The 25,407-nt window shown below is 38.5% G+C and overlaps 1 protein-coding gene across 2 annotated transcripts in view; it reads right to left on the minus strand.

Moving 5' to 3' along the window:
• Window positions 1-25,407, minus strand: part of tmeff2a (transmembrane protein with EGF-like and two follistatin-like domains 2a) — a 122,979-nt gene that overhangs the window by 85,479 nt on the left and 12,093 nt on the right. For both annotated transcript variants that reach the window (XM_067603085.1, XM_067603084.1), the window contains exon 2: window positions 25,239-25,348. In XM_067603085.1, coding sequence (XP_067459186.1) covers window positions 25,239-25,348 — 110 coding nt within the window. The remainder of the gene's footprint in view (window positions 1-25,238; window positions 25,349-25,407) is intronic.

The raw sequence follows: 25,407 nt of genomic DNA on the forward strand, positions 1-25,407 counted from the left end.
CACTGATGTAGTGATGCAGTGTGGCCTCGGTCTTCCCTGAGGGTCCGATGCCAGGTTACTCTTCTTTAAATACCTTGAAAGGAGGACACTCAGGGGGACGACTTTACCACGTGCCTAAACTGCCTCAAGCAATGTTTGTCAATGTAAAGGAGCATTTACCAAGGTCCATTCAAGATCACCGGGCTCCTTCCTGATAACGAGCCCAACCATACTACCAAGAAACTACCTTTCAGATGATTAGGTGATTTACTTTGGGCGTCCATTTAAATAATCTTCATTTTATGACACCCACATTGCTGCAGTCACTGGATGAATTTGGGAATCAATCTCACAATCTGTTTTATCACCACAATATCTGACTATCTACACAATACCTGAATAAATACACACAGAGCCACTACATACTGCCAGAGTTTTTACTTGTCTATTCAACAGGGATAATAAAGATAAAGATTGTTACATAGGAGGAAGATTCAATGCACTGTATATATACAGTAGGATATCTATCTGAATCTAATTCTGTAGCCCCCGTACTGACAGAGAGGATTGGATGGACACTACATCTATAGGTCTGGTTTCCCTTACATACAACCTTTACACAATGTTGGTGTGAGGGAGTCACTTGATGCTGTGTACTGGGATATTCAATATCTACTGCAAATATGCTTCTTCTGTTGTGCCTCCAGGTGACTGCAGTCTGTATTCTGTATTCAACAAACAGATGGGTATTGCAAAGCACTTGCCTTTGAATACATCAGATTACTGTAGAGCTACTCCCTAGCTTCTCCTTCCAATTTACAGAGTGTGGACACAGCACCCAAGCTGCCCTATATTCAGGGAATGGGTCATGTTTTATGCTGTCCAGTTGACAACACTTAATATATGGTTCAAGTTTCTGCCCCCGATCTTGTTCCAAGTACCTTATTAATTAGTATTTGCTGTTACCAAGTCTAATCTGATATTTTTTACATTTTTACTTGTATTTATTTATGCATTTTTTCTTAATTACAGTGGTACAGTCCATGCTTAGCACAAAGTGGCACAGTTTGCTATGACCAGACATTGTTCCTCATGCAAGAACCCCTCAAATGAACAGATTTGTTCTTAAAGATCCCCTCCAGACATGTTTTAAGATGTATATAAAATACTCTACTTTGAATACTAATTTGTGTCTGATATGGTTTTCCACAAAAAAGGGAAGGTTCAATTATCTTTTTAATATCCTTAAAATTAATTCTACTCCTTCTCTCTCATTAAAAATTCCAGAATCTATAAATATGCAAATATATATAATTTCAGAAGTTATTCTCTGTGTATTTGCTGGAGACTTCAAGTTTCCACATAAAACTTGTGTAATTTGAATACTGGACTAGGATTGGCTTCCAAACTATTTGTGATGTCACAATGTGCATGAATATGGAGTTTAAATATGATACTGAAGTCAACAAAAATAAAATATATAACTAAAACAAACTTAATATTCTGGTCAACATATTATTGTCATGTCTTGTCAAATTACTGAAAAGCTGTTTAGATTTTATGATTTTTTTCTGGCATATTTTGGCACAGCAACCTCTACATTAGTCTAGGAGCACTTTGCTTTATAGGGATATTTTTTAGTGTAATTTCATGTCAAAATATACCCTATTTGTTTCTGTCACAGTACAGTGCGGCTCTGATGGACACGTTGTTGTCAGCTACATTAATATTTTCTAACTGTTTCAGGTCCTCTACTACTGACACTCCAAATTTAAATTTGTTATGATTTTGTCTGTGGATTTCTGACAGCAGGACATGAAGCGCTGCAGTGTGAAATTCTCGTGTTTACTCGTTGGAAACATTTTGTGAATGAAACCTGCCCACAAACAGAGCAGAACATGTAGCCTTATATGGCAATTTTAGGGGCTTTGATTATGCTAATGATCAAAGCTTACGAACATGCACCTACTCATGTGCAGGTGACATTCATCACTCTGAAATGTACGATTTATGACAAGCTTGCACAGTTGGAGCACTTCAGTAAACCTCACAGAAGGAGTTTTAGGATAAGAATGTTCTTGCATGATGCCCAGTGACATAACAGCTGCCGCTTGTGGAGAATCTGCATCTTAAAATTCAACCTAGCCAGGAGGTGTGGTATTTGTACTCTTCCAGATCTCTATGCTAATTACAAGGAAGCTAGGCAGCAGCACACTCAAGCAGAACCCAACTTTCATGGCTAATTTTCAGTGCACAGACACATAAAGATGAGTGGCTAAGCCTCTAGAGCCCCGTTGGAGGTTTCAGCCTGTGATCATCTGTCATCAAAGGGCTACAGTACATAAAGATCACTGATATTTATGAATAGAGTTTCAAGGCACAGCTGGGGTGTGAATAATGTCCGATTCAATGACACTTAGGACACAAACCCAACAAAAACGTGGTTTGTGTTGTGCATGCATGCAAGACCACAACCAATAAATGCCTACACAGACCTGGCTCTGTGTGGAATAAAGTATGCATGGGGAACTATTAAAAGTCATAATAAAGGGCATGGCATCGGTATCTATACCGATGTGCTTTTACCCTTCAGTGAACATTCTACAGATCACTAACACTGAGGGACGAACAAACATCATTGACTCTCAGCTGTGCATATGTTAACTCCCCAGCAGAGGCTCCACAATGAACAGTCATCAATGATATACTCATAAGGTGCTGTTTGATCTATTCATTCTACATTGATGGCCAATGATCACACACTGATTAATAATCACTGACTAAACACTCAAATTCACTAAGCAGTAAACAAGAGTCCTTTCCCATTCTTGGTGGTTATTTAAATGTCTACCTTTAATAAGAAAGGGATTGGTGACACTGGATGTGAAATTGTGGATGTATGTTTATGTATAATCCACAGTGTACAGTTTGGTTCAAGAACATGAGAAATGGATTTCACCTCAAGGAAACCTAAAATACCTGCAGAAATCACAATGAATAAGTGAATGGAAGAATAATTATGACTATTTTAAGAGATTAATAATTATTCACATCCGTAGAAAAGTGTAACCACACTGTATGAATCATAGGGTTGCTGGTAAGTATAATACGATCTAATATTTTGTTCAGAATACTGTAATATGGACATTTCAGTGTAGAGGTATTTTTCAAAAGTCTGTTTTTATTTCATAATGTCACTTTTCACTACAGTGGTGTTGTCACCGCCTTCTCATTTTTCAGCCAGTCAAACAAGCCCTGCCTCTTAAGCAAGCCACCTTAAATGTCTGCTACCAGAGTTAGCTAGTTAGCTCCTGATAGCTAGAGAAACAACAATGTCAAAGTAATTCTGAATCAACTGTCTAGCTGCTGCTGTAAATAAACACATTACGTAGACGCTGAAACTAACATCTCTCCTTTTATTTATTTAGCTGAACAAGACTGCACATGCTACCTCCCTAGCTGGCTGAAACTAACATCTCCTTTTATTTATTTAGCTGAACAAGACTGCACATGCTACCTCCCTAGGTGGCTATCTACATGGGGTAGTGAGTTTGGTTTATTACTCAGCATTAAAGTGAAGAGACCATGAAAGAGGCGGCATCAGGTAACATTATCTGGTGAATTCAGAGTTACTTCTGGCACATTTTGAAGCTAAAGATGGTGCTCAGAGAAAGCAAAAAGATCAACTGGACCAACAGGAGCTATCTAACAGTAACACTATCACTTGTCAACATTTATATACATCATCTGAGCTGCGCCACTGCTCGGGGTCATAATTACTACAGCCAGATGGAACCTGTCACTCAAACATAAGTATATGTTGTTTTTGGATGACTAACATTACAACTTATCATCTACAATTATTTCACAAATTGTTGGTTCATTAATATATGCTAGAAAGTTTTTAATTGGTATGATCTTTCATTTCATGATTTATTTATTTAACATTGAACACTATGGGGTTCCATATTTTTATACCACTTATGCCATTCCACTGTAATATCACTATCAGATGCTTCAATTACGACAAAATGTGTTAAGTCGTAAATAATTTAATAATTGTCTTCAACAAGAGATTTCAGGCACTTGCGGTTCTTAAAAAGATACTTTTAACACTTCAAACCTAGGGGACTGACAATTTCCCTGCCACTTTGCATCAAATTTAGAAAGCAGCTGCACAAGCACTAACAGAGACCATATCACAAGCTAATGATACGCCTTCCTCAGAGTGCTGATATGCTACCACAGCTAGGGACTGCAGCTATTCCCTGAGTAAACCTTAAGTCAAATGGACTTACTCTGGCAGCCTTACTGTCAGCGACTCTTAAGACCCGGGACAGCCTCCTGGTATGGTATGGCTGTCCTGGGGGCAGGCATTCAGCCTCCAGTCCCAGTGTCTCACACCCAAGACTAATGTTGAACTAGAACCTACTACCTACATGATGGGCCTGCAATTTGGAAGTGTTTGCTAACCAAGAATCCCCCAACTAAAGCATTCCCTCATCCTCATTGCTGACTCTAAAAAAAAAAACTAAACTTTACAATCTTTCCACCAAAACTAAGTTAAAGAGAGCAGTGCATGCTAGGCTACAGCACTGCTGAGTGTTCAGTCATATGAGGTCACACTTACAGCTGGTGGGCCCGTTGTATTAATAGAAGAGGTATAAAAACACAGGTATAAATAAACAGGCAAACTGCAGAACTTACTTGCCACACATCCAACATAATAGCTACAAACCCTTTTCGCTCAGCTATTAAGGAAACTTAGCAAAACTGTAGTGAAGGTTTGTATGCATGACCAAAACAATGTTTCACAAAATACTGTAAAAGGATTAGCCTATAGTACTTTTTAGGCTGTCAGTATTATTAATACATGAGATTTGTTGTACAAGCATACCCACACCATAAACTATACTTCAGTATTGTTCATTAACTGTAAAACATAAACTTAACAGTTTATGTTTTATGGACTGTAGCTTTGTATAGCTGTCTAATTTTGCAACTTGAATATATTTTAGTTGCATTTGTGTGTATTTGTGTATATTTATTATTGGTACAAATTAAATTTCCAGTGAAGTTCACTACATAAAACATGTAATACAGAGTTGCTATTTGTGTTATATTTTGACAAGTTTATTTTTTTTTAATTTCCTGCATTACTTTAATATGGTTATTAAAGTTTTGTGACCACAACTGTAATAACTTTTGATTGAAAGGATTCTAATTAAAAATGCTTTTTTATATTTTGTATTTATGGTCAATAATCCCAAGATATTTTAGCAGATTTTTAAAACTTTCAGTCATCAATATCAGCAGCATCACCCTAAAACAAACCCACTCAAGCATGCAAACACAGGTGGAGTGGGTGGGATGAGGTTGTAGTGGCCAAAAGTGGATTGATCCTATACAGCAGTGCAGACCATTAATGCTAACCCAGATAATGTTAGCCTAAGGTATATTGCCAAGCTCACAGACAAATTGCCGCACTGAAGACCTTTTACATGGCAGACATCTTGACATGTCATAGCAGGAAAAGCACAGGTGGAACTAATAACCTTAACAATGGCTCAGTTACATTCAAGTGTCCATGGAAAGCTGTACTGGTAAACTAGCAGGCACTATACCAGGGTCATGAAAAATGAAATGGGCTTCTGCCATTATTAATGTTATTAACCACACCTGTGCTTTTCCTGCTTTGACATGTCAAAATACCTGCTGTGAAAAAAGGTCTGCCACACTATCATGTTATCTTTCAAGCTTTCTTTCAAAAGCCAACAAAAAGGAAAGCTGCTGCCTACATGATACAACTAGTATCACAACGCGAACTCAACAACTTTTACTCAAATGTATCTCAGGAGAATCACTGTGCGTGTGGTCCTGCTCACTATCCTCCTTAATACAGTCAGTGGCTCAGAACTGCTGAAAAGGGATTTCATTCAGCTGAAGGACACTCTTGGGAACCTTCCTGTGCAAGAATATCAGGCTCCACCACAACATAAAACAGGGGTATGAAAAGCTTCACTACACAGCTATCCCTTCATCAGCATGTGTGGCATATAGAATGAATTTCAATGACAACTCTGACATTTTCTGGGGGTTGCAGAAAAGTGTTTCAAGAGGATGGAATCCACTGATCTTGGTTCAGAGCTACGGTGCTACACAACAGTTTATTACCTTCAAATCCTTCCTTTGAAATGTCTGAGTGTATACAAAGCTATCTGAGGAGTTACAGACAGACATATGAAGCTGATACTGTTTGTGTATCAGTGAAGTACACCTAAAGAAGTAGAGCAGGTGCCCTCCTCTTCCACCGGTCATGAACCCTTCCTGAGTCACTCGGAGATTATGGAAGTCAACAGGACTGTTAGATTTTCAACTCCACACTCGCTCTCTTCCAGTCTCCTCTACAGCCTCATATGCATAGCCTGGTAATCAGACCGAATAGCCATTTTGTTCCACCTCAAATGAATATAAATCACTGAACAAATCTGAGATGTGGGGGCATACCAGACTACCTTCAGTCTCCCGACCAGTTCGCCTGGTCAGTCTTTCCTCCGAGGCCCGACACCTCCCCAGTGAAATGGGCTGCAAGCAACTTCATGACTACATTATAAGAAAGCAATTTCTAACCATGTTATTAGAGGACTACTCAGACTGTGATGCGGACTGTGAGACAAAACATGTTTATTTATTCAGGGGTGGACAAGTAGTTTAATCTACCTCATGGATAAAATGAAAGCATCACTTATTTTTTCCTTGCACACTTGTACATGGTGATTTCTTTTTCAATTGTATTATTTTCCTGTTGTGTTTATGTTTCATATGAATTCATATCAGATGTAAATATATCAGTATCATGCTCAGATTTTCATTGTTTTGATCCTCTCCCACACATGTTTTTGTACTTTTAAATGTTGTTTCAGATTGTTTTTTCTTTATGAAATAAAATATTGTAGATTGTTTTTTTCTTTATGAAATAAAAATCTGCATATATAAAGTATATAGTTGATTAAGCACCTTCACCTGTTTGTCGGTGTGCGAAATACCTTGTGACAATCCAGGGGTCCTGGTGCCGTGGGTGGTTCTTCCAAAACAGAATACAGGCATACATCCGCCACTATCAAAATAACTATACAAGAACATGTTGCATTTTTTTTTTTATTGGTCTATTTATTTATTTGTTCTGTGATATAAGGATTGTTTAAGGACCTTTAAAAAAATTCCTTGAGATAAATAGAGGACTTTTAATTAGTATATGAATTAGTTTTCATTTATTGGACTTTTTAAAAATGCAGAGTGGAGCGGCACAGAGATCAAATATATTAATTAATTCACCTTTTTAAGTTTAAGAGACAAGCTTTTCGACGTTTTTCATCAAGGCCAAATCTTGTACAAACCCTGACACTGTCAGGTGCTTCCACAGCCCTTTGTATTTCTGTCTCTCAACATAACTGCATGACGAGGCTTTGCTGGCTGTTTTAAAGTTATGTGCCAGTGTAGGAAAACTTCTGCAGTAATCCTTGTTGACTGATGACAGACTGAGTACAACTTTGAAATGAAAAATTCAAAGTTATTGCAGCCAGCCACTTCTTTGAGCGAATCTTTCACTGCAAGTTCAAGACAGCGTGCGAAGCAGTGTACAAGCTGAACACGAGGGACGTCTTTTTTGATTCTTGCTATTAGTCACCCTCTGTATTTCCCACACTGGGATTATGGTATCTGGTAAGGATGTGGTGACCAAACTCAAATTGAGAGGGAGAGATTTCCCAATCTGAGAATCTGAAGTGTAACTGCTGCAATACAACAACATATTATGACTCACAACAATCAATCAATTGGTTAATTGTTTATTTCCGACTCTGTAAATGTCATTATTCAAGGGACACCAAAACATAAAGAGTGTAAATTATACATTTTGAGGGAGCAAAAGCACATTAATATCTAGTGGCACTGTGGCTCTGACCAAAAAAACAAATCTACAGACTCAAAAAATGTTTTCAGTAACACTGTTTCTGACACCTTTATATGAAACAAATGTTTCATGAAATGAAAAGACTCCTTGGTTAATGCAAAAAACATCGTGTGCCTGAGAAGCCTGCAGTGCAGTAGCTATCAGACGAAGGCTCAAGTGCTGCAGCCGCACTATCCAGACAGTAACACATTAGGACAGTTGATGTAGAGACATCAGAGGAAGGGTGAGGTGTGCACAAAATCTTACATGAAAGCTTAAACTGGTTCGATTTGTTACGTCTTTTAAAAGGAGACGACGATGCTTGAACTGATAACCGTACGGTGACAGTACAAGAGAGTTTAAGAGTCTATCAAAACAAACCCTAATTTGCTGCTTACAGTTGCTGATTTACCGAGACAAGATTGTACACAGATAATCAGATCACCAACAGGAGGTCAGAGAAGGAGAGACAAAAAGTGGAGAGTCAGACACATGTATAAACAGAAGCGTAAAATATACTGAAAGAGCAAGAACAACAGTCAATTAACTGCATGAAAAAACTGACAAAAGAGAGGTAAGTTGTGTCCACATCAAACTCCATCAATGTTTTATACCTCTTTATGTTTTATACCCTTTACCTCTGCTGATTTTTTTGTCAAATGGTGATGAATTATTGTGGAGAATACCTAATTGCTTCAGTGATGTCTGTGTGGCTGAAATACCACAAGAATTTGTGTTTAATTTAGTAAACTCAAGTTCAGGCTGGTGGGAACATATTTGGCTTTAAAGCAGTCTTTTCAGATGTATACTATACACAGTACAGTGCAAAACTCTTTGACACTTTGGATGTTTAGATTCTTATCCATAATGCAGTACCATCAGGGAGGCATCTGATCAGTCCCAAATTTATTCTGCAGCATGACAATGACCCCAAACATACAGCTAGAGTCAAGAACTCAACAACAAAAAGAACAAGGAGTCCTGCAGCATGGTCCCCACAGAGCCCTGACCTCAACATCATAGAGTCAGTCTGGGATCACATGAAGAGACAGAAGCAACTGAGACGCCTAAATCCACAGAAGAACTGTGGGAACTTCTAAAAGATGCGGGAACAACCGACCTGCCGAGTACTGTGATAAACTGTTTGCAGGTGTACTGAGGTGAATCGGTGCTGTTTTATAGGCAAAGCATGTTCACACTATGTATTACATGTATTCTGTTCACAATGTATTACATTTGCAGTATTTATCTGTCCCTCGACCCTTGCCCATTAATCCACAGGTTTCTGGGCTAAGCTCTCGATATCCACTAAACCTCGAAACACTCCTGGTGTTTGGTATGAACTTTTTCTGCCCATTACATGGTATTTCACAAAAAAACGAAAACAAACATAAATAAATAAATAAACACAGCTTTAGGCACATACAAAGAATTGAAATGCCCACTTGAGCCACTTATTTACCTGGGAAACTCTATACACCAAATGATCCCAAATGATCAATACTTTAAACAGTAACCTTGAAAGTACACTAACAATGTTGCTCCACTCAGGCCAAAACAGAAATGATGTAATAAAACATCCCTGTGATCAGGTAGCTCTGTGTAAGAGTTTAGCAGCCAAAACCAAACTTGAGATGCATCATGCCATCTATAAAGAATCAATAGTTACCTACAACAATGTGGTTCATTCAGCAAAGCATCACCATCAATCGACAGCTGAATCTTGCCTGTTCTCCTGACTGAAGGTTTGCAAATATCAAATATCAAAGGTTTGTAAATATCAGAATTCTCATTTATGCTACTGAAGCCACAAATAACCACAGTTATGATCAATGTCATTAATATCACTACTGCAGAAAATTGTAGTTAATAACATAACTTTCACTTATTTTCTTAATCCAATTCGTATTCCTTTTGCAAAAACGTTTTAATGGTATTTCTAGTTTGCTGTTAAAAATATGAATATACTGAAACTGGGTTTTTGTCTCGGTGCCTCCAAGACAGCGGGGATGAAATCTCTCTTAAAAAAGCAAAAACAAATAGTGATGGTGAATTAGCAATCTAACTACAGACATCTTCAGACTTCCACTTGCAAGTAAGGTAATTGAGAGAGTTGTTCTTCATCGACTCAACTTCCTGGTTGAAAATAATATCCGTCAGAATATTATAATTTCTGTCGGGTCACAGAGTTAATTACAGCAGACTGGCTGCTTGTACCAGAATAACTAGTGGTCTGACATTTAACGCGGACTCAGAAAAAGATTATTTTAGATGTCGAGCATTCAACATGAATATTTGACAGTATTTGACAGTTTCAGTCATATATGAAGGAAACTATATTTCAGATAAGCATGGTACTGTATGTCCTCTGGTGTTTCTCAGTCAGTTTTTCTCCTTCCTGTAAGTGTTTTTACAAGCAGATGTCATTAGACAGCACAATGTTATGACTCTTAGCTAAGATGTCTCCTGCGTATATTGCTCAGTAGATACAGATACCCTAGGCTTTTACTTTCTTATTTGTCCACCATCATTGAGAGTATTTGTATCTTCTTTAAGAGCCCCACATACACACATATACTGTCCACCCACACAGATGTTTTCACTTATCATGCCTGATTAGACCTCTTCAGAGGTCTGTGTGGGCGTGTACAGACTGGGCTTGATTGACATCTCTTTACGCTCTCATTCATTTTGCTGCACCTGTTGGAGTGAGAGAGTTACACCTTTTTTCTTTCTCCTTGGTTTGTAATTCCAGTAATGTCCACCCCAACTTTAACCTGAGCAGAAGTCTAATCACTCTGAATAAGTGAACCTGTGTGAGTGTGCACAGCTGTGAAAGGATAAGGCTGTCGATTTTCTATATTTCTTATTGTCAACAAATCTCATGTGCATATCCGATCTAACAATGAACTAATCTGCTTACAAGTATTGTGTGTGTATCCAAAGTCTAATATATCTTATTCCTCTGTGCTGTAGACCTCCATTGCTGTCCAGAACCTATTAAAAACACATCAATGAGCCACAACACTGCACTAGGTGACATGTTCCTTTGCCCCAAAGACAATGGCTACAGTGATTTGTTTAGAAACGACAACAAAGACTAATAACTGCCATCACATTTTCAGTCTCAGGAGAGTAGTTCTGTGTAAGGCATGCGCAGAAATGCAGTTTTCTTGAGCTTGTTGTGCTATATATCACAACCTCTTGACTTTGTACTAAAATTCTTTTAGAGATTTACAATGAATGAATGTGCATCTGCTATACAATGAACTGCTCTCCTGAGACTGAAAATGTGATCGCTGTTATTAGTCTTCGGAGCCATTTCTAAACAAACTACTGTTACCACTGTCATCAGGGTGAAGGAACGTGTCACCCAGTGAAAAGGTGTGGCTCACTGACATGTTTTTAATAGTTTTTGGACAACAACGGTAGTCTACGGCACAGAGGAATAAGATATAACAGGCTTTGGATACACACACAATACATGTAAGAAGGATCACTTGATTGCTGGTTTGGCTCTGCGTATGAGATTTGTTCACAATAAGAAAAATATAGAAAATCACCAGCTACATCCTTTAAATGTAGCTGAGATCCCTTTATTGACTCAATGCATAAAAATAATCTACTTATTTAACCTGAAAATATGACTGCTTATCTTACAGTTTTTACAGTCACGTACATGCATTTCTCAACATTGAGACGCTTCACACAGTCAGTACAACGTTAGTCTATGTGAAATAAACTGTGGATAACTTTTTGTGGCTTTGACACAAAATAATTTAAATTGTTTTCGCACTCAAACTTAAAACTGCATATTTACATCCCATGTTGCACATACTATTTTCAGTTCGAAACCGAACACAGCACAAAATCAATTTCAAAACTATGCACTCTGCATATTGTATATGTATCCACATCTAAAAAAAGACTAAATTAAATATATACAAAATAAAAAGACCAAACTCAGCTGATTCCAATTTTAGCTAAAGACCGTGAATGTGTACTGTATAAGAGAAGATGTGACACTGAGGGCAATTACAGTAAAATGCAATGAGTTCAATGGTGTATATTTATATCTGTGTAAAATACTTTTGTTTTACATTAATTCATTTACTCTGGTTTTGGTCTGATTTTAGTGTTATTGGTGAGTATAATACGGCATTATAAGACCACACCCACGTATTTGTAGACAGTATTTAGGGTGACTAGACGAATACAGCTGCAGTCAGAGATGTTGAGATGCTCTAGCTTCATTAATTTGTATCGGATAACTTGATCTTTTATACTTGAACTTTTTTATCTAAATATGGAGCAAACACGGGAACAAAAATTGTGCTCAGGCTGATTTCAAATCTATTTAAAGCGTGGCTTATAAAGTAGTGTAAACACACCTGACATTTCACAGACCATTCCTCTGAGACTGCAGGGTTTTTCCAGTGTGTCTGTCTACATTTCAATATCGTGCGCTATAGACTCCTACTGGGAAAACACCACAACCTTCTGTGTTCATATAATTTTTTTTTCTTCTTGTGTATTTAAAAGCTGCCTTTCAATAATCACATCAAGACAAAATACACTATTAGGGATTGGCAATATGTGTTAGTTGACAGCACTACACTATTGCCCAGCCTTAACAACACACACATGCATGCATACGTAAAGAGAGTCACATACGAATACAAGCACATCCCTCATCCACAGAGACCTGACTGATAGCCTGATCCATTTCCTGTATCCATTAGGGGCGGCTCTAGATTATGCAATTCATCCCAAGGCTATCATCCACCTCTATCAATAATAAACATCTCCACAAAACTAGGGCTAGCCTCAGAGGATGGAGGCGGCACCGCCCAGCACGTTCTACTTCTGATGAAGTAACCCTGAAGAAACCCTCTGTCTGCTCGGCCCGTACTGTGTACCACGTTTGCTTTCCACATGACTTGTCTTCAGTTACTGAGACCCCTGCACAATCTTTACTTATGCCTTCTCGCACTTATCAAAGCTGCAGCTTTATCAGCTCTGACAGAGACGTCTCAGTGCTTATGGTGGTGGCAGAGAGCATCTGGGGCTCATGACAAGAGACAGACGCTCTCGTCCAAGATTCCTCTGTGTCTTTGATGCGCCCTGTTTCTTTCCATCAGCTGGCCCTGCGTCATGAGATTGATGTCTGGTGCAGCGCTCGTGACATGACCTGGTGCAGGGGAGGGAGAATGGGACTTTTAACACACAAATATTGTGTTTGATGATAATGAATGTGCATTCCGTTTGAACTATTTAGATCAGACTGCTGTAACAGGTTTCCCCTTGAGTCACTCTCCAATGAGATCCAGGTCTGGGGCAGAACTGAATCACATATTCATGTGCTTATCTTTTCTGCTCTGGTAACAGCAAAGAATTATCAAATAAAATTAAAAAAAACACAAAAATATCATCAATCTACTCTATCTTTATAAAAATATGTTAATCACTAATGCACAGAACATTACCACCCATGTTGGTGAAGCAACTGAACAGATTTCCCGTACAGATGCTCTCCAGCTCTCTACCAAAGCAAGTTTACAGTGGCTGCTTATTCTTTGATCATATCCCTCTCATGCAATATTATCTGTCCCTTTTCTTTCCTTTTCTTTTTTTTTTTTTTTTTTACATTTGTTTACCCATTTATTGAACACTAAACAGGGAGAGCAGGAGCAATTTGAGTGACAGCATTATTCATTTTAATATGATTCAGATACTGTAATACTGTACAGCTGTGCTGCAAAAACCCGCCTATGTGAATCATTTAAAGCTTTCATCAAGGAAAAAACACTGTATGCATTTTGTATTTTACAATGTTTAAATGATTAATCCGTTATTGTGCTGCAGATTAACCAAGGAAATTGCTTAGAATTAGCTTTCCTAAGACTTTTTAATCTCATTCATCCTTAAATAAATGTTCTTGTTGATAATTCACCTGTCTGTCCTCAGTGTAATTTCCCTTATTTCAGGAGTTTTCAGCATCTTGAAACAAGACTAGGTCTAGGCATGTCACTCCATATTCATTGTGTTCTTAAATGAAATAAGAAAAAATGTAACTGTTAGTGTAGGCAGGTGGCTCAGCAAAAATCGTCAGAAGCAGTCAAATAAATTCCTGTCCCCGATAGAAACATTCATCCTTTCATATCAACACAGGAGACCTATGTTGTTAGGGAGAATAGGGGGACAAAGCCAAATTTGGATAAAACATGTTTAGCCCATTTAGCTGAACCTGTTTCTTCTGCGTCATTGTGTTGAAACAGGTGTTAGTCAGATTATTAGCGTCATGCTGGGGGACTGACCTTCTTTCATGTGGGAATCAGGGCCAACCAAAACCCTCTTGATGCCTCACTAAGGAACAAAAGGAGTGGTGTGGTTGGTGTGTCAGAGATAATGGTCACCGACAGAGTTGGCGTCAATTTCCTTTCAGTTCCAATTATATCTGACTTTCACAGAGAGAGTCAACCAAAAAAAAAAAAGTTTCAAAGTGCACAGCAAAATTTCGTTTGTAAAACTTTGGCAAAGCCATGCCACACTATACCAGACAGTTAGAAGCAATCGGTGTCAGAGAAGGTGACTGGAAAAAAAACAGCTAACTAACTAATAATAGATCTCTGAGGAGTGCCGTCAGGGCAACAAATCTGTCCGATGCCTGACACTGTGTTGTATTTCACAGACCCCCTGGACAGAGGATTGTGTAGCCTTGTCTGGGTAAGTGAAAACTCTTCTCCCATGATGCCTTGCCATGTTTACAAACACTGGTCAAGTCCTTATAATAGAAGTGAAGACAAAGAGAGAGTAGCAGGGGACAGAGACAAGGGAGGGTGAGCTATTTGGACAAGCGAGGGAGAGAAAAAGACAGACAGAGAATAATGGAAGAGATGGGAGTTACTGTGACAACGGGAAGATGGAGAGATATAGAGGGAGACTGGGAGGTGGCTGGCTTGTGCGTCTGCTGTTTAACCGCTTGGCAGTCTTCTCTTGATTAGGGCCTAGCCCGCCAGTCCCTGCGGAGTCTCCCCAGCCGAGTCACAAGAGACAGGCTACTCTGTAATAGTGTCTGACAGGCCAGCCAGAGCCACAGAGGAGCTGACACAGATGCTCCGCTTTTCAGGAGAGACGCTCGACACAATTCCTCCCGAAGTCTCCCTTCTCCGCCTTCACTAAGTAAAGCAGTAAGTGTAGTAAGTCAATGTAACAGGCAATTGAAAGTCCAAATGTGGTAGAAATTAATTTTGTCATTGACAAATGTGTATCATATACTGTATAGTGTTAGAGCTGAGGTATAAAGGAGCACCCTCCATTGAGTACATTTAAGGTGAAAAAACACTGCGCCGCCCCTTGCTCCTATAGGAGGCGTTGCGCTGCAGTGCATCAACAGGAAGACATAGTAGTTACCTGGATGTAACTCCAGTTCTATAAGTACAGGGCCATGGGTGAGTTGCCTATTGTTGTCATGATTAATAACTTGACAAATTAATAATCTGAGACGTGAGATTATGTTTTGAAAGCAGCAGATCAACCAACAATTCATTCATTTTTGCCTTGTATGTAGATACAGGCACAGTGAAAAGCAAGCAACAAACTAGTATATAGTAAGTAAAAGCACTTTTTCAAGGGCAGCGAGGCTGGAAATAGGACAGTGGTGTGAAGTGTCGCGGGGCGCCGGTGTGCACCTAACCGCCGCCAGTATGGGGGTTGCACATAGAAAACAGTAGGGGTGGCTGTTTTGATGGGCGCCATTCAGCAGCAGTGTATTTTGGCCTTAAGTCCCATCTTGGTTTGTTATTCTAATTCTAATTAGACAATAATCAGGTTGTGATTAGAATCGCCTAATCAGAACCTAATATGATAATATACAGTGCACTGCACGGCAGCCCTGAGATACTAATAACAAAATACTTTCATCACTGCTGTATTTCACAAAACAAATCAACCGATCAGATAACACAACAATGCAGAAAATGGAGCAATTCAGAAAACACAACCAAATTAAATTAAACACACATGTAGCTTGTGACATATTAAAAAAAATAAGACACAAAGACATTTGACAATCCAGAAATTAGAGATAATTGGGTAGCCCCCTGTCATTTTTTAAAACTGTGACAGCAAGGTGCTGTATTTTTTTCACTAGTGAAAACCAGACAGTGCTACAGACAAGGCTGCTAATGGTTGAGATTTTCAGCATTTCATAAAATGACACAGAACTGAAACGATTAGTCAGTTAACTGATCAACAGAAAATTAAGCCCTAACTATTTTGATAATTGATAAATCACTCCTCTAACAAAAATGTCAAACATTTGCTGGTTCCAGCTTCTTCTTCTTCTCTGTTTCATATCATTGTCAACTGAATATCTTTGGGTTTTGGACTGCTGGTCAGAAAAAAACAAGATGTCTGAAGATGTCACCTTGGAATCTGAGAAACTGGGATAGATATTTTTCATAGACTTTTTATAGACAAAACAATGAATTGATTAGTTGAGAGAATAATCAATAATGCTTCTAATATCTCTAGTTACAGCCCTAAAATTATAGAAGAACCTGTCACATCAAAGCGATGGGTAACGGGAGCAATGCTATCAGCGGCAGGCAGAACCATGGAGGAGAGAGTGATCTCCCAGAAAGAGAAAACAAGCGCTCTGCACCTGACCACTCTAGAAAAAAGAAGATCACCTCATCCTTCCAAGCGTTGTGGTAGCAGCAGCACATGGCGGTACATACAAAGAAAAAATATTTTGTTTATTATTGTAATTATTATTTTTTCAATAAACTTCATGTGTGGCTTCCAACATGCATCACAAAAATTCAGCACAATATTGTTGCACATTATTGTAGCTTATACATGCTGTTAAAACCGTTTTTAAAACCGGTTTTGTGCCGTCAGGTGAGAAAACTAACTGTGTAATAAAAAGTACATAGCAGTTATGTCACATTTTACACAAGCCTAATTATGTCATTAGGTTTTGATCCATATTATGTGTGAAATATTAAATTACATCAACACCGACTTCGGTTTAACGGCACACTCTCACATATTAATACACAGATATGTGGCTCAGAAAATTCTTTCCTGTGCTAACTCGTCTATTGGCACATTTATCAAAGGCAACGGCAAGATGTGGTTGTGCCCAACCACAGACACCTGCAAGAACAAGGATTAATTAACCGAAATTAAATAAAGCTGACATATTTTCTCACGGTTTGTGTTTGGCCATGCAGATCATTTTGGTTTAATGTGTTAAGGTTTGGACGATGGATGCAAATAGAATTTTCGTTTGTGCTCCTAAGACCATTGAAAAATTACCATTGAAAAGTTCGGTAACATATCTTTCCATAATAAATAAGACCTGAACTTTTCCCTTCTTCTGCTATATTCTCGCCTGCAATTTTCATGCAGTTTGGAGTATCTTTCAGTAGAAAGTAGTTCTAAGCATTCAGAGGCCTAAAGAAAATGCTTTAACCTATTACATTCAGCCGCCTTTAGACTGTGTGATAACAACGATCATGTAGGTTTTATTGCATGTTACACTGCGAGATGCCTGCTATACTGTAATTAAATCTTGGTCACAATCTGTGTCAGACTGCATAATATCAATTTGAGGCATTTCTGATTGTGTGCTGAATGTGTGGCGAAGTGTGGTACGACAATGTAAATAGAAAAAAAAAAAAAAACATATGAAAGCAGAGACAGAGACATGTCATTAGCTTGTGTCATAAATTTGTGCTGTTCTGATGATTTGAAAATGCAGCAAAGTCACCTCCATCGTTTCAGTTTGTGTGTGCCATGGATGTAATAAGGTGTTTTTTCCCCCTAAACTTTATTCAATAAACTGCACTTACAAAATATGTCATATTCTGATTGATTGGTGTGTAGATGTGGGTCGTAGCAGCAGTCACATTGTGAGAATTTGGTCTTAAATTTCTGACACTGTCAGAATTTTGCCTCAGACTGTCTTTGTTTGCCAAATCTGTTGTCAGTTGACTTGTCTCACAGTGCGATTTACAGTAGGACTACCACTTTGGTCGTTTGGTCTCAGACAGCCCAGAATCGCACAGTGTAAAGGGCCCTTTAAAGTGGTAGAAGAAATCTCAGATTAAGACCTTAAGGGCTCACAACTCTCCTACAAGAACCAACACACAGAAGTGATTTGAAAAAAAACCAAAAACAAGTGAGAGGATAGAGGCATTGGCAGGAAGTCTGAAGATAGCAGGAGATGCAGGTCATGTTGAAAGAGGGTTCGGCTATGCAAAATACAGGAAGATGAAATAATCCAGTACTAATCTTATTCTAAAAGAAGAATACATTAATTTGCTTAGCTAGAACAGCACTGAATTGACTTTATTCACCAGTCAAAACCATCACCAGTTGAAATTTAAAATGAAATATACGCCTTTAAATTTTAGCATATGTAGTACAGTGTGAAAAAAGCCACAGTAAGCAGTGATGACACGCATCAAGAGGACGGATGTACTGTATGTGCCATGTTATGTCGCAAATTGCTAATAAAATATACATGTGCAAATGCCTCCTCCAGTGCTTTAATTATCTTTATACAGAAAAAAAACACTGATAATAACAAGCACATGAAACAATATCAAGCAAACAATATGACAGATGAGACACGATAAACTGTACATGAATGTGCAGAAGGCCAGTGTGCAAGTGGAGGACATGCACATAGATGTGAATGTTAATTAATGAGATGAGCTTAATTTTAAACTAACGATGGATGCTAGGGAGAAACTTTGCATAACTTTTTTTTCGTAAATAACGGGTCAGGCTACCTTGAGGGTAAATTAGGTCATAAACAAATCACACAAAATCAAGGTTGTTCAAAAATGGCTTATTTTGGGTAAGTAGGGCAAATCCGTCCATCTTTGATCTTTAGCTGTGACTTCAAAATAAACTGGAGAGCCCTCCACAACGATCTCATTACCACTCGCTATCAGTTTCAGTAGCTGATTTTGTTCAGTGTGAAAAACCAAAGTGCATTCAGTTTTTATAAAAAGACTGATAAGTAGCCCTGAGACCAGGCTGGCATTTTACGTTCTGTCACCTTAGTCACAGTTGAATGCTTATCATCATCATTGTCAGGGTCCCTGCTGTTATAGCATCCGAGTGTGGCCTTTTATATGGGCCCTGCATCAGGAAATAAATTCACCATTATTCAAAAACTGGGTCCCAGTCTGTTCACATGGCCCTGGATAAAAGGATGATAAATTAATGCAAATATATGGAATGGGGTCTGCATCAGAAGCTGGTGTCAGTACCACCTGGGTCTGTGTGAATGTGTGTGTAACAGTAGGTATTTCATTAGTTTACATTCTGTATTACATGGCTGTGTGTTTATGTGCATGCGGAAGGAGAGTTCCAGAGAGGAAGATGGAGGAAGTTGGAGAGGGCGGGCCAGTTGTGTTTCTGCAAGCTTTTTTTGGGATGTGTGTGCGTGTGTGTGTGTGTGGATTTGAAAGGTATGTACCGACGCATTTTCACCGGTCCTTGTTTAGTGCAATATGAAGGATGCGCTGCCCTTCCACACCCACCCATCAACAGCATATGAACTCACATTAGCGCTCATCCCTCTTTGAAGTGCTGTGAGCTTCAGCAGTCCAGCCATCACAACCCAACATTAGACAGCTTCCGGCAGTGAAAAGCGGGAGAGCAATTTGAGGTCAGACATTAGAGCGAATAGTAGCCACATCAAACAAGCAGCAGGGCGCATATTGAAGACCAAATGTGCTGTCAACATTATCCTAAGTTCTCTTACATAAAGTCAATAAATATGCTACGCTGACTGAATGTAAATTATGATGCTGAATGTGTATTAGGATGTCAGGAAAGAATGACTATAAGCCACTTTTATGTGAACTAATGTTACATCAGCTCTGATTCTACTTTACCAGTCCACGTGGGAGAGCCCGCATTGAGTAAATATACTCATCCGCTCATGTTCACGAGGAGCGAGAATGACGTGGAGAACGTCCACATATGCAGACCCTTAATGTTATATCAACTACAGCTTTAATGATTAATTGATTGGTCAATGGACAGATAATTAATTTGCAACTATTTTGATAATTGAATAATCATTGTATTCATTTTTTCAAGCAAAAATGCAGGAATTTTTCTGGTTGCAGATTCTCAAATGTGAGGATTTGAAGCTTGTCTGTGTCATAAATGATAGTAAATCAACTTTCTTCAGATTTTGGACTGTTGATCTGACAAAACAAGACGTCACCATGACCTCTAAGAAATTATAACAGACATTTTTCACTACTTTACGACATTTTATACAAAACTATTAATCAATTAATTGAGAAAATAATAGGCAAACTAATCAATAGTAAAAATAAGCATTAGTTGCAGAACCACATCCACTGTCCTGCTGTCTACATGCACATAATTCAACAGTTTAGGTCTGCAATTAACAATTATTTTTATTTTCAATGAATCTGCTGATTATTTTCTCAATCAATCAATTAATTAATGAGTCTACTAAACATCGGGAAATAATGAAAAATGTCCATCACAGTTTCCTTGAGCCCAAGATGATGTCATCAAATGTCTTCTTTAGTCTGATCATTAGTCCAAAACCCAATGATATTCAATTTACTATAATGAAAGACATGGAAAAACAGCAAATTTTCACATTTGAGAAGCTGGTACTAGGGGATGTTGGGCATTATTGCTGCCATAGACTGGGATCTATTATTAAAAAACACTGGCACATATTATCATCAGATCCAGAAATGTGCATGTATGTGAAAGAACCACCATTGATAGTCTATCTAAGAAGACATAATCTCAGAGATAGCCTTGTACATGCTAGTGTAAAATCAGTGAGAAAGTGCACAAGCCTTGTTAAAACCTCTTACAAATGGCTGCTACAAATGTGGCAAAGGATGTGCTCAATGAAATAATACAGTCAAGTGTAACAACTTATTACTCATCCTCATACTAACAAAACGTATACTATCAATGATGTCATCACATGTTCCACTTCTCATGTAATTTATATGATCAAATGCCCTTGTGGGTTAGCCTATATTGGTAAGAAATTATGTGCATCAATAAAACAGAGAATAAGTGAACACAAGAGCTCCATAAGGAGAAATGATAGAGATTACCCAATAACAGTACATCTCAATGACTTGACAACCATATTTAGCTATTTAATCCTGTGAGATTTATTGTATCCGGGTAGAAAAACATCTCTGCCATATTGTAAAGACAGGTTTTGTGTAAGGAAGGTTTAGGATACTAAAATTACTTGATTAAAGTTAGGGAAAGATCAAAGACATGGTTAAAAGAAACCAACATTGACCAATGGCAAGAAAAGGAATGTGAATAGTTGTCTGCATTGTCAAAATCATACTATTCACCCAGAGCGTGAGTGAGTGACCAATGATGTCATTTTTCTGATGAGGACAGAAAAATGACATTTTTTGGTGAGTTAAACTTTTTGGTGAGTTAAACTTTTGTGTGTGACTTTTTGTGACTGCAATGTCGATTTACCATGAATCTATATCACATTATTTCAAGAGAATTATATACAATCTTTAGAGCTGTTGTGTGTCTGAGGCAGCCAGAAGGACGAGGCATGTAATTCTGTAAGTTGCGTTGATTTTATTGCCTTTTTATTTCAATTTGATTGCAATTTAAGCACTTTGGTAGATATTTTTCTGTAATACGTTTTAAATGAGGCTGAGACCTTGTTCCTGTAGTCAGTACAGGAATTCTGGTTTCGGATATTTTCTGAAGTCTTTACTGTTCATTCATGTGCATACAGTTTTGTGTGCCTGACTCTGTATCAAATAAAAAAGATTAAGTTCTTCTACACAGTAACAACAAACGTGGCGTTATGAACTGAGGAAAATCCTTAACAAGCTGGATGCCCTCTACCGCTCTGCTGTAAGCATCCTCCCCACGAGCCTCCAGCCTGAAACAGGACTGGGAGATCAGGCAACATCACCATGAGCCAAAAATGGCAGAAACACAATCATTACATACAATTGGGTGTATTTGTCTTGTTTATTCTGCAAAACATTCCAAACAAATCAGACACATTCTGGGATCAAACCTAAATATATCCCACTTGGTTACAGGCTTCATTCCTGGTGCCATACATGTCTTGACTGTGAACCAGGTGTATTACAAAACAATTCAGTCGGTGTGAAGTCACTGGCGTCAGCCGCAGAAAATAATTAGCAGTTTCTGGCTGAACTTTCTTGCTGACACATCTGCTAAATCTGACCTATTTTGAAAAACTAAAAGTATTTTTTTGACGAAGGCCTGTAGTCAGCAACATCGAGCTATAATTGCGACATAAATTACCCATCACATTAATTACATCTGCTGTGTTGACATCTGTCTCCCACTCATCTGGAAAGTCTCCTTAAAATTCCTGAGAAGCTTTTACAGATGTTCCACACACAATCTGCTCCAACATGACATCTAGTTTGTAAACAAAGCTGCTACATCCCTCCAAAAACTACACACACTGTGTTTTTGCAGCCCCCTTCCCCTTGTGACGTGAACGCCTTTCAAAAAGAATCGCTGTATATCTTTTCTGCCTACTGACTATCAAAAGTCATGTTTGCACATACTGTATTTGATCAGATGCTTTGGTCATGTATTTTTGTTAATATTTCATTTCTTTGCACCAAACTCATGCATTTAATTTGAATGATTATTTGGTCATTTCAGCTACTGTGGGCAAATTGTCATATTGATTCACTTACATGTATAAATTAAGGTTTATTCCCTTTTTTAGAATTAATGTTAGTGTTATCTATCAACCATCTCAATCTTTTCCTAGATGTTCACTAAACAAATATTACTGAATGAATGTAAATCAAGACAACTGGTGTCACAGTGGGTTAGATGTTTAGAACTTGACAAATGCATGTTTTGTTGTTTGGATTATGACTTTCTGTCACGCTTTGTGTAAACAGAAAATCAACATGTCAAATATGTAGTTATGAGAAGCAATTCGAAACTCCAAAACTCTGGCAATATAACACAAAGCACCAGTAAAACAAAAAAAAAAAACCTGAAATGTCTATTTACCCTTTGGTGCACAGTTTTAATTGAAATGTTCCACAGCTCCATGAGCGCACATATTTTTAGAATGGACGACCCCTTTGGGAATCGGCACTGTGACCTGACATTAACAAAACCAAACTGGCAACAATAGATTCTGCCAGCAGCTATTGTGAGATGAATTAGTCAGGGTATGGTGTTAGCTGACACACAAAAAAAAGCATTTCCAGGTACAGGACAGCATGTTACTTCATAGTAGTTTGACTCCGGTTAGTGAGTGAAAGTCTTGGCTCTTTCAAGAGTCAGTGTGAGGTGAATCTAATGCATCTTGGCAATGAATAGTGTCCATTGATTCCACCACATCAAACTCACTTCCTCCTCACAGAGCCCCTTCCATGTCTCTTCCTTGGGGTTTTTTGTGTGTGAGTGTGTGCGCACGCTTCTATAGATTCTGTTAGAATGAAGAAAATTCATCATGGATGATAATCTATACAACTTTCATGCCTCCTCTGTCAGTTTTGAATGAGCTGTCGACAAGAAGGAAAAGGAAAAATCTTGGATCTATTTATTTGACATTAATTAGGAGTGACTGATTATTTCGGGACAAGGCAACAGTTGCTAGGCAAGGAAGGTCATGTTTACCTTGATTGATGAAATAAAGACAAAGAGATGATGCATAGCTGAGTTGACCTCAATCCTGTGGTATTAAGCCAGAAATTGTGGTATGACCTGCTCTTTTCTGAGAGCATAGAGTGCCTCAGTACACAGCGACAGCGGTATCAGTGTGAGATCTCCTGAAGAGGAATGGAGCTGTAATGTCATTTATCTACAGGCCTCTGTTAACGTTTGCTCCCAGGGAAGTACAAAATTGAGATAAAAGCTGGTGACCAATCGAGTGTCAGCTTGCCTAGTGCCTGGTTGCGCTGATGACGTGCTGATAAAAGCGACGGATGAGAACACGTGCAACGTCTTCAGATCTCAGTGGCTTCATTTATCCAGAGCTCTGCATAGCATATCAGTCGGCAAAGCTTGCAAACGTTATACCAAAATCAATACTCAGCTGACTGGTTTGCTCCTTTTATATTATAGGTTTGGTCATAAAGTTAAGTATGAGTCATTATCAAGAACAGCATAATTTCCTAGATTTATGCCATTAACGAGGGCCTTCCAGTCTTTGGTCTCATCAGTGGCAGGGCTCTTTATGAATGTGGACAGCGTACAGTGGTCCAGGACAGTGACATGGGGTTTCACAAGGCGCTGTAAAGCTGGCTCATACTATGCAACCACCTCCCCTCGGGGCTCGTACTCTCCAGTCAGGACAATGGACTTCAATCCAGTTGATTACTGTCGTTTCATTTAAAAAATATATTGCATTTAAACTCAACACATGGTTCCAGTAACATACTACATTGTTAATGATGAAGTTTTTGACATCTACAGCGAGTATTTTTATGTTCAAGAGAACTTGCAAGTTGTGTGAATCACACTGTGTGAGTTTTAAGTAGACACAACAACATATGATCTTATTAAATCTTTATTATCTTTATTATTATTAGATTTCGTGTTGAAATCAAAATAAAAAGTATTTTCTAAAAGTAGACACAGATCAAACAGTTCTGCCCATCGTCTGTTCACACTCCAAACCCTCAAATACAAGAAAGTGCTTATCTAAGAGTTGATGTAGTATACATCTTCAACTGGCTTAAGATTATTCAAATGCTTCAAGAAATATTGTACTACTAAATACGTAACATCCCACATACTGTGCAGGCTCTTTCACTGGACTGTTCGCTAAGCCCCGCCCCCCTTAGTTACTGTTGCTACGCTTTCCATTCTCGCACAGCGCATATGCATTTTACCATAACAGTGCCAGATTAACCACTTGAACTACTTAGTCATTTTAAAATCAATGGATCCCTGATTTCAGCACAGAGAGACAAGAGCAAGCTTCTCAATTCAAGCTGGCGACCGTCAAGTTTTGCCAGCTGCTAGCAGATTGTATCAGCTGTTGTTCTTGTTTTGTGGTTTAGGGTTTGGACAGGAAATAAAAATATACACAGCCTGTAGAATTCTTAGAGCCCATTAGAGCCCTGTATGCACAACGCTTCTGTAGGTGGAGAAATTGCTAAGCTATCACTCCTCAGGGGAGGGGGTTCAGGGAACAGTCAATTAACACCAAATATAAAAGAAATAAACGAAACAAACAAAAGAAAAAACAGTAAAACAGAAACATCACAGGTCTTACCTTGAAGTCGCAAATGCATGTCACCATGTTCCCGATTCGTAGACACTCCCCGTCGAACTTGCATGTGTTGGTGTCGCACAAGAACAGGTCTGTGTCTCGGTCATCAAAACCTGGAAGACCAAAGCCAACAACAGACACCAGTGACTAAGTGTTTTTCTCTGTTCAGCCC

Source organism: Thunnus thynnus, chromosome 11 (assembly GCF_963924715.1).
Source record: "Thunnus thynnus chromosome 11, fThuThy2.1, whole genome shotgun sequence".
Classification (NCBI taxonomy): Eukaryota; Metazoa; Chordata; class Actinopteri; order Scombriformes; family Scombridae; genus Thunnus; species Thunnus thynnus.